Below are 10470 nucleotides of genomic sequence, written 5' to 3' on the forward strand. Positions count from 1 at the left end.
ATAGCCCTATTTGAGTTATGTTATGGTCCATATTATGGCAAGACCTACTCTGTCATTACTCTGTCTGTTATTACTTTAAGAAATGAAAGTCAGTCCATTCAAAAAATTTCAAGAACTTTGAAAGTATCCTCAACTGCAGTCACAAAGACCATCAAACGTTATGATGTAATTGGTTCTCATCGGGACCGTCCCAGGAAAGGAAGACCAAGAGTTCTGTTGCAGTTCCCTGTTGTTCATCAGTTACCAGCCTCAGAAACCACAAGTTAACAGCACCCCTGATAAGAGCCCACCTAAATGCTTCACAGAGTTCAAGTAGCAAACACATCTCAACATCAACTGTTCAGAGAAGACTGCGTGAATCTGGACTTTATGGTTGAATTATTGCAAAGGAGCAACGTCTAAGGAAGAACAACAAGAGGACAAGAATGGCTTGGGCCAAGGAACACAAGGAATGGACATTAGACCAGAGGAAATCCGTCCTTTGGTCACACACACACACACATGTGTGTGTGCATATAATTCATTCTTCCCCTGAATATGGATAATTTGTGCACTTTGTGCTTTTTGATGGTTTTCCCGCTTCTGTTGAACTTTGATCCACTTATGTTGTCGCTGTACAATCCGTACCGGAAACTTTTTAAACAAAGTCGCATAGTTTTGACGTCATTCAGGGGTCCTCCATGAAGTGCAGTCTCCACGTGAATGTATCAACAGCGTGATGGTTGGCGTGTAAACTCAGTCCGCAAGTTGTGTTTTTACAAAAGCTAAAGGCCCGACAGTTCACCTATAGCATCAGGTAACCGGAAAGGTCGATCCTACAGTCTTTGTGCCTTGCGTTTTACTCGTCTGATCCTAAAAATATTTGTGTTTTAGCTGTAAGTTAGCTCCACTGAGTTCTTGCTCTAGATTCAGTTGTCAGCACTTTGTGGCTCTGGGTGGACCGTTTTTGTTACACTGTCTCACAACTATCTGCTTCTCTGTTGTGTTTTTGTAATGGACCTGGTAATCTCTCTCTCTCAGTAACAAATAGACGATGGCAACCGTCCGTAAGAAGGTAGACAACCGGATCCGGGTCCAGATAGAGAATGGGGTCGCTTTGCAGCACAGGACCATGTTTGTTGTGGTCGGGGATCGTGGCAGAGATCAGGTAGTCCCATCACTCCCTGTGCATTCAAGACAGCCTGCATCAGGAGCACTGGACTTATTTTACCTGCAGGTTCACTGAGCGTTAAAAAAGTTACATCTCTCTCTGGTCCAGGTTGTCATCCTGCATCACATGCTGTCTAAAGCTGCCGTCAGAGCGCGACCCTCGGTGCTCTGGTGTTATAAAAAAGACCTGGGATTCAGCAGGTGAGTGTGAGCCCACAGGAGAAGGGGCTGTGATCTGCCAAATATTTAAAGAGTTTCCCAAATCTTGCCTGTTGTCATGTATTGCATTATGTCTGAAACAGCAATCGAAAGAAGCGCATGAAGCAGCTGCAGAAGAAGATCAAAACTGGCACCTTGAACCTGAATCAGGATGACCCATTTGAACTCTTTGTTGCTGCAACCAACATCCGCTACTGCTACTACAACGAGACGCACAAGATCTTGGGAAACACTTACGGCATGTGCGTCTTACAGGTGAGTCTTTCTACCCGTAGATGTCAGATTTTGTGGTCAAACTGTGAAAGTAATTCCAAGGCAGTCTTTTTTTTTTTTTTTTTTTGCTTTTCCTCATTCTTTTGGCCACATGTGCTGTTACAGCGGTGAGGGCTCGTATTAAGCGTAGTTTCAAATAATGAGGTTGGCTGAGCCAAAAGCTGCAGATTGCTGTAAACCCTCAGTTTCAGACAGTTTCTTCTGCTCATGGATCTTTATGATGTCAGTGAGAGTGGATATGCTTAATGTGGTCATCTCACACACAGAAGCCCCTGCCCACCTGCTGCTCAAACCTTCTGTTTGCAAAGTGCAGCCAATCAGAAGAAGGTTGGCTGAAAGTGAAGGGAGCTCAGATAGATTTTTTCACACACTGGCTGAACTGAGAGACTAAACGGATGCTCAGAAGCGCTTTAAATCGTCCCTTTTTTTTTTTTCCTATTGACTGACTTGTTCGCGCGCAACAAGAACAAAAGTTAATTTGATCAGATCACAATGTGAAAAAAACACAGGAATGTATCAGGTGATTGATTTTTGTTGTTTCTTTGTCACACAGGACTTTGAAGCTGTCACTCCTAACCTCTTAGCAAGAACTATTGAGACTGTAGAAGGTGGTGGTATAGTGGTCATACTGCTCAGGACCATGAAGTCTCTGAAACAGCTGTATACTATGACTATGGTAAGGCTTTAAGCATCTTTAAGGCTGGATTCATTTTGCTCATCAGATGAAATAGAGCCCATTGCGACTGATTTTTCTCTTTTTAAAATTCCAGGATGTGCACTCTCGATACAGGACTGAGGCTCATCAGGATGTGGTTGGAAGGTTCAATGAGAGGTTTGCCAGGATTTCATGGAGCTTGACACATATTTGGTCAGAGAAATGAAAATTGAACCGCAGTATTAAAAATGTGTCTGTTTGTTTTTTTAAGGTTCATTCTGTCTCTTGCCTCCTGTAAGAACTGTGTTGTCATTGATGACCAACTTAACATTCTGCCACTCTCCAGCCACATGGCAAACATCAAGCCAGTCCCACCAAAGACTCAGGTACCTTTTTATTTAGTATAGAAAGTTGTTTAATCAGTTAGTTATTCAACAGACATTTGACAGTATGCTTTATTATAAGGCTAAAGGTTTCATGGGTCTTAGAGATATCTGTAATAATTTTGTTATTTTTTTTTCCTTCTCTCACATGCTGAGTTTGGGACACTATGTTGAAAGTCTCAGAAAAGCCCAATAAGTGCACATTTTGAGGGAAAAAGACTCCATGCAGTACTGTCTCATCCTTTTCAGGAGGACGGTTTGCCTCCTCGAGAACAGGAGCTGAAGGATCTGAAGGAGTCCCTTCAGGACACTCAGCCAGTCGGTGTATTGACGGATGCATGCAGGACTATGGACCAGGTCAGGGCCTTTTAAATGCTACAGCCACATTCACCTCTTCTACAGATGCACAACTGAAGTTCATAGAATGAGATCAATTGAGTGACTTCAAGTAACTGGAATGTTATAGTTAAACAGTATATGATGAAGGTTTGTGTTCTTCTATAGGCGAAGGCAGTGCTAAAGTTTATTGAAGCAATATCAGAGAAGACCCTGAGGAGCACCGTGGCTCTGACTGCTGCCCGTGGCCGAGGCAAGTCTGCAGCGATGGGGCTGGCTGTCGCTGGTGCTGTGGCTTTTGGGTATATATGACTTTTGTAGTGTCATTCTAAAATATCAGTTTTATCTGTTTTATTGTTCTCAATTGTCACCTACTGTTGTAACTTTTTTTTTTTTTTTTTTTTTTTAAATTTTATGTAGCTATTCCAATATCTTTGTGACCTCACCGAGCCCGGACAACCTTCACACCATGTTCGAATTCATCTTCAAAGGCTTCGATGCCCTGCAGTATCAGGTAGACTCTGACTCTTCTCTGTACCGCTGATGTTATGCGCGTGCAGTGAGCGCATACCGCTTCTTACTCCCATTTTTATTTTCAGGAGCATCTCGACTATGAAATCATCCAATCTTTGAATCCAGAGTTCAACAAAGCAGTGGTGCGGGTGAACATCTTCAAAGAGCATCGGCAGACGATTCAGGTAAACAAGACGCAAAAGTTTTGTCTTCGTCTACAACAAAAAGTCAAATCGACACCTCTGATGTCCCCGTTACTGTCACCCAACAGTATATCCACCCAGGTGATGCAGTCAAGCTGGGCCAGGCTGAACTGCTCGTCATCGATGAGGCTGCAGCCATCCCTCTTCCTCTTGTTAAGAAGCTGCTCGGGCCTTATCTGGTTTTCATGTCCTCCACTATCAACGGGTAAAAAAACATATCATGTTCGTTTTGTCTGAATACATTACCGTAAAGACATTTTGAGGTGAGTGTTTTCAGTAAAATGATCAATAAAAGAAAGGCACTTAAATATTTGCTGCATAAAGAAAAAGAGTTCCTACAGATCCTTACGTCTTAAAAGGCATTGAATTTTCAAATCATCACACACCCAGTTTTGTGGCTGGGATGCTCAGAGCACTGACTGCTGCCTAGTACCTGGATTTTCAGCTAAAAGCACTGAAACCACACTTCTCCCACCCAAGCTATTCAGACATGAGAAAGTGCAACGGTCAACTTTTACATTTTTTTTTTTCTTTCTTAAAAAAAATGTGAATAACTAAATGTGTTAACACAATAGATAATCTTCTGCTGACTAATAAACTTTTACATTTGTATTTCTGCAGGTATGAGGGCACTGGGCGCTCTCTCTCCCTCAAACTGATTCAGCAGCTGAGGCAGCAGAGCGCAGACAGCCAGCAGAGCATGTCGGCAGAGAACAGAACCACCAACACAGCCAGACTAGCAGCAGGTGGGGATCTCCGTCACTCGTCCTGTATATATGTTCAGTGCGTCTCTATCCTGCGACTCACTGCTGTTTACCTGTTTCCATCGGCAGCTCGTTCTCTCCACGAGGTTTCTCTGCACGAGTCCATTCGGTACGCTCCGGGAGACCCTGTGGAGAAGTGGCTCAATGAGCTGCTCTGTCTAGACTGCCTCAACATTCCCAGGCTCATTTCCGGCTGTCCGCTTCCACAAGCATGTGAACTGTATCCTTCATTTTTTTCACGTTTCCTTAAAAGTGCACCGTAAATCACACTGCATGTGTGATTCAGGCGGTGGGTGAGCATTAAGTTGACACATTGTGCCATTTTTTTGTAAATCAATCAGACATTTAACGTTAGTTGGATTGATGTTTTATTTCAAATATCGAGTTTATCTCAGTTGAGCTGAATCTGTGTGATAGAAAAATAAATAGATTTCTAATCTGGGATGCACGTCTCTCTGAGCGCTCTCACTCCTAACGCATCATGCAAGTTTGCATTTGTCCTTATCCAATGCTGTGCAGGTACTATGTGAACAGAGACACACTGTTTTGTTACCACAAAGCATCTGAGGCTTTCCTACAAAGGCTGATGGCTCTCTATGTGGCATCGCACTACAAGGTTTGGATATATCCACAGACAGCACAGCGTCCTACACAATGTTGTCATCTTTTTGACTGACTCGTGTTTTTCTTTCTCTCCAGAATTCGCCAAATGACCTGCAGATGTTGTCCGATGCGCCGGCACATCACCTCTTCTGCCTCCTGCCACCAGTTCCTCCCACACAGAACTCACTGCCCGAGGTCCTTGCTGTGGTGCAGGTACTGTAAAACACTCAGGGACCCACTGTTTTACATGGCAATGGCATTTATATCACTTCATAATAAACATTATTAAGTGGAAATAGATAGTTAATGAAATTTTAATAGTTGTTAACTGCAAAACAATAACATTTACAAATTTGTTTGCAAACAATTATATGAACATTTCTAATCTTTGTAAATGTAAAGAGTGTGCAACACCTCTGTAAACATTATTTATATGTTTTGGTAACACCTGTTTTAAAGAGTGTGTGAGTAGGGTAGCAGGTGGGATGGTATTGGTATAAATTAAGACTATGAATCTGTGGTCTGCATTTTGGGTCTCGTTTCACTTACTGTTTAGACATCTTTTTAAGTCACTTTCTGTTGTCACTTTCTCTAGTGGTTTGGTTAAGGTTTAGGAACCAAAACTTCTTGGGTAGGTTAAGAAATTGATTGTGGTTTAGGTTAAACTGTGACAAGTTGGGAGAGAGAGCGCTCCCACTATTGCTGCTGCTCGTGCCTCAGAGCACTGCACTAAAGGCTTTGGGTTAGGCTTTTTAAACAGTGATTCAGTGTTACTAGCGTACTTAAGCTCTATTTTTGATTCCACTCATAAATGCATTTGCATCATTTTGTCTGCCAGGTATGTCTTGAGGGGGAAATATCAAAGCAGTCCATCCTCAACGGCCTGTCCAGAGGGAAGAAAGCGTCAGGTGACCTCATTCCCTGGACTGTCTCAGAACAGGTACAAAACCACTACAGCTTACAGCTTACAGTCGAATGATGACATTTTTAAAATGGTAGTGAATCCTCTACTCTTGCCACAGTTTCAAGACCCAGAGTTTGGGACTCTGTCGGGAGGGAGAGTGGTGCGAATTGCTGTTAATCCAGACTACCAAGGGGTAAGAACCTGGAAAGGCCTTATTTATTTATTTTTTTTATGTACACTGTATTAACATTTCCACTGCAGACACTTCCCCCACAGAATAAGAGTATTGAGGAATTTTCTAAAGACCATTTTTAACCACAGGAACTATCAGGCATTTTTTGGTTGGCCCAAAGCTTTATGTGGGTTCCCACCACAGGAAAGACGTACCTATTCCAGGATACTTCTGAGCAACCCTGAATAGCTCCTAGGAGGTGCTTGATGCTGATGGGTTAAACTCAGAGAAGACGACAAAAAAACAAAAAGAGAAATGTAGAAATGTCTTAAATCACAAATTTTGCTTAACCAGCTGAAAAGTCCAGGTTTTTAATCTAAGAAAAACTGAAAACACTTCTCCCACCTGAGCGATTTAGACATGAGAAGCTGCAGCCAGGATCAGGAGACAGACGAAGAACAGTAGCACAAATAAAAAGCGGGAGACAGGTTGGCAGATGATGTGAAGCAAAACTCTCTGTGAACTATTATGTTTGCAGACCACAGTGATCTGTAGTGAAAGTAGGGAGCAGGGGAAGAGAGCCTGGAGAGGTGGAGGGTATACTATGGAGAGAAGGGGAATGAAGGTCAGTTGAAGCAAGAAAGAATACATGTGTGTGTGAATGAGAGGGAGACAAGGATAACAATGTGTCTGTAAGGAGCAGAAGTAAGGGACAGTGCACAAAGAGAGGTGAAGAAGAGTGCATTCAGGGTGCAGTGCCGGCTGATTTGTGACAGGATAGCAGCAAGAGTGACGGGGAAAGTTTACAAGATGGTTTGGAGACGGTGGCCGAGCTGAACGTGTTAAGATTTTCATTGGGATGGACAAGATTAGAAATGAGTACATCAGACAGGTTCCCCCACATGCAGAAGCAGCTGTATCTATGGCAGCTGACTAATCTGAGGATGTTCTCTGCAGTGCGAACTCAAACACGGTCAGCTTCCTGAAATGAAGAAAAAATAAATAAATAAAACAGCTGTCCACTAGACCATGCATCTAAATTAATTTTGGGGGAGATGCTGTCACACTGAAGACAGTGAAGACAGGGGTTTAATACTGACTTTCAGTGTTGAGCTTGTAGTGCTTTGTTACAGCATTTAGTTTTTTTTTTTTAAACCTGTCAGTACATGAAGTCCATGGTGACACGATCCATTTAGTATTTCTCAGAGCTTTAGCCCTGCTGTGTAAACAAAAGAAACACGACAGAGGGAATGTTTACCCTTGGGGAGGTTTGTGAACCTTGGGAAATTAAAGTTCCCGGAGCTTTTGTTGGAGTAGTAACACAGTAACTTGAATATCAACCTGTCCACCAGATGGGCTATGGCTCCAGAGCTCTCCAGCTGCTGCAGCTGTACTATGAGGGCAAGTTTCCCACCATGGATGAGAGCACACACTCAAACCACAATGAAATCACCTCCGTCAGCAGTGAGGTAAGACGTGTTTTCATCAACATCTGATAGACATTATTTCCTCACTTGAAGTGTAACCGGAGTGACTCTTTGCAGATAGAAACTTGTTATGATTTGTTGTGCAGGCTGTGAGTCTGCTGGAGGAGGTGATCACTCCACGCAAAGAGCTCCCTCCTCTTCTGCTCAAGCTGAGTGAGAGGAGGGCAGAGAAACTGGACTATTTAGGAGTTTCCTATGGTCTCACTGCACAACTGCTTAAGTGAGTTGATTTAACATGAAGTAAAGGAAGTAGAATTGAATGTTTTGAAAAGTGTTTAAAAATAAATCTGGTTTCAACCATGACAGGTTCTGGAAGAAAGCCGGATATATTCCAGTTTACTTAAGACAAACCCCTGTAAGTACTACTCAGTGACTTTTTCATGTTTTTGTTGCTTTCTGTGTTTTGTGGTGATGTAATTATTGGCATGTGTGGTTGTATCCAGAATGACCTCACAGGAGAGCACTCCTGCGTGATGCTGAAGGAGCTCGATACCGATGAAAACCCAGAGCAGAGCCAGTGGCTTTCTGCCTTCTCAAAAGGTGAACTTGCCTACACGACCTCAGGAGAACGGTTGGTTCATTCCTGTAAGACTCCTTTAAAACAATTCTTCTTCCCCCCTCAGATTTCCGTCGGCGCTTCCTGTCTCTGCTCTCCTACCAGTTCAGCAGCTTCCATCCAAGTCTGGCGCTCAGCATTTTGCAGAATAAGAAGTCCAAGGAGGATACGAGCAGTAAGACTCCTCTACTTAAACACCCTGATCTGATTTCTCTGGTGCAGACGACCCCCCACCCCCCACCTAATCTGACTCATTTCTGATCTTAACAGTTCTCAGCAGCTCAGAGCTAGCAGCTCATTTTAGTCCTTATGACCTCAAACGTCTGGAGCTGTATTCAAGGAGCATGGTGGACTATCACCTCATCATGGACCTGGTCCCAGCGGTGGCACGCGTGTTCTTCCTCAAGCAGCTCGGTGACGTGTCACTCTCAGCGGCACAGTGTGTACGTTTTCCCCAAAGTTTTGTCTCACAGGCGTTCCTTTTGCTGCAGCTGATTTTTATGTAGAAGATGTTGACTGGCTGATGTCTGTTCTTCTCTAGGCGTTACTGCTGGGAATAGGACTGCAGCACAAGTCTGTGGATCAGCTGGAAAAGGAAATCGAGCTTCCAAGCTCACAGCTCATGGGCCTCTTCAACCGTGTCATCCGCAAATTTGTGCAAGTGAGTTGACACTAATGGTGAAAAGTCATATAGAAAAACCTCACATAAGGATGATTTACAACTTGCTTTTAAATAAAGCAGCTGCTGTAATGCTATTACCTTTATTTTTTAACCATGTCATTCTTACTGCACTAGATCTTCACCAGCATCCAAGAAAAAGCCATTGAAGCACAGATGGCAGCGACTAAAGACGTTACAATGGAGCCAGCCGTCAGAAGCCTTAATGAAGATCTGGTATGTGTGCTGCTAAATAATTTCAGATGACAATCAAAAATGTAAAATTCTTATAATTTTTAAATATTTTAACATTTTGGTTATCATTACATAAACGTGTTTTATAATATTCTGATGGCCATTTTATACTGTCCGTGGATCTATGGTGTAGTGGTTCAACACATTCGCGTTGCATGTTAATCATTGGTTTGTGAGACAAATCCAATTTCAGGGGGCACAAAGTAGTGTTCTAGTGGTGCTGGTCCCAATCATGAACTGAAAATGAATTATTCGGATGCATTTCTGAGTCGCTTTCAGTTCAAGTGGGCCTATGAAGCTCATTTCAAGCTCATGGACTCTTCTAGAAGCAGCTTTGCATGCTCTGCAGTTTTAGCACCCTTCCTCCTCCCTGCGTGCCAGCTCTCTTCTGATTGGCTGAAAGTTTGAACAGCTGTGCTTGTAAAGCTATTTCTCTGTTACAAAACACAAGATGGAACCACAAAAACCCTGCAGTGTTTGTATGTCAGCTTTGGTCTCAGTTTCAGAACTGTTACACCCCTACATTTGATATAAACTAGTAAAGAAGGAATTATATTGGAGCCTTATACCTAATAATAAATCAGATTAAAACAAACTTTTTTTTTCCCCTTGTACTCACAGAATGAAGCAGCAAAGGAGTTTGAGGAGCAACACAAGCAAGATGTAGAGAAAGTAAAGGAAATGGAGCTGGACGAGTGAGTATCGGTTCATTTTACCTTTTTGAATCAGAGCAATATTTACTGTAGTCATAACGATTTTCTTTGTATCTTTAGGTACAAGATTCGTGGAGATGATGAAGAGTGGGACCAGGTGTTGAAGACAGCAGGGAGCACGGCTATTGTCAGCATAAAAAGGTACAGCTGGTATTCAGCATCTTTGGGTGGGAAATCTAGTATTCATTTGTTGTAGGAGCTTATTTCTAATGAAGGCCTACTTCCAACAGTGACAAGAAGAGGAAATGGGAAGGAGGAACCCCCACAGTGAGCAATGGAGCTCCCCAGCTTGGGAAACAAAAAAAGAAGGAAATGCAACACGGGAAATTCAAGAACAAGAAGCACGGAAAATTTGGAAAGAAGGCGTGACAATAAAGAGGAGACAATATTGAAAAGACTGCATGTGTAATTTAGAGAATTTTGGTGATCTTGGACTGCCTTGTAAGACTGGCTGTTCTTTTTATTTGATTATTTTTAAACCCTGCTCCCAATAAGCTGCCATTTCTATGGATAATTTTGTTCCTACTGTGCGTGTAACATTGCACAGACACTATGTCAGCAAATAACTCACACTTCAGTTTCATTAAATAAAAAGATTTACTTTCATTTGTTAACCATTTTACAGTA

The 10470-nt window shown here is 42.6% G+C and overlaps 1 protein-coding gene across 1 annotated transcript; it reads left to right on the plus strand.

Moving 5' to 3' along the window:
* Positions 1 to 676: 676 nt before the first annotated feature.
* Positions 677 to 10449, plus strand: nat10 (N-acetyltransferase 10). Its single transcript, XM_030732043.1, has 29 exons — positions 677 to 796; positions 1021 to 1147; positions 1259 to 1350; positions 1452 to 1623; positions 2195 to 2317; positions 2412 to 2473; positions 2568 to 2682; positions 2929 to 3036; positions 3184 to 3317; positions 3436 to 3529; positions 3615 to 3713; positions 3800 to 3936; positions 4353 to 4477; positions 4565 to 4715; positions 5015 to 5111; positions 5195 to 5311; positions 5937 to 6038; positions 6121 to 6195; positions 7527 to 7643; positions 7748 to 7881; positions 7968 to 8016; positions 8105 to 8201; positions 8285 to 8392; positions 8488 to 8660; positions 8759 to 8878; positions 9014 to 9112; positions 9752 to 9825; positions 9904 to 9984; positions 10074 to 10449. The coding sequence occupies exons 2-29, from the start codon at positions 1034 to 1036 to the stop codon at positions 10210 to 10212; spliced, it is 3108 nt and encodes a 1035-aa protein (XP_030587903.1). The 5' UTR covers positions 677 to 796; positions 1021 to 1033; the 3' UTR covers positions 10213 to 10449.
* The last annotated feature ends 21 nt before the right edge of the window (positions 10450 to 10470 follow it).

This window comes from Archocentrus centrarchus, chromosome 6, assembly GCF_007364275.1.
Source record: "Archocentrus centrarchus isolate MPI-CPG fArcCen1 chromosome 6, fArcCen1, whole genome shotgun sequence".
NCBI classification, from domain to species: domain Eukaryota; kingdom Metazoa; phylum Chordata; class Actinopteri; order Cichliformes; family Cichlidae; genus Archocentrus; species Archocentrus centrarchus.

What these genes read in the sequence shown, in the direction of transcription:
- nat10 (XM_030732043.1), top strand. Translation starts at nt 1,034, where the DNA reads ATGGCAACCGTCCGTAAGAAGGTAGACAACCGGATCCGGGTCCAGATA. An exon ending in TTAATCCAGACTACCAAGGG is followed by an intron (nt 6,196 to 7,526) that starts GTAAGAACCTGG and finishes CCTGTCCACCAG; the next exon opens with ATGGGCTATGGCTCCAGAGC. An exon ending in TTTACTTAAGACAAACCCCT is followed by an intron (nt 8,017 to 8,104) that starts GTAAGTACTACT and finishes GGTTGTATCCAG; the next exon opens with AATGACCTCACAGGAGAGCA.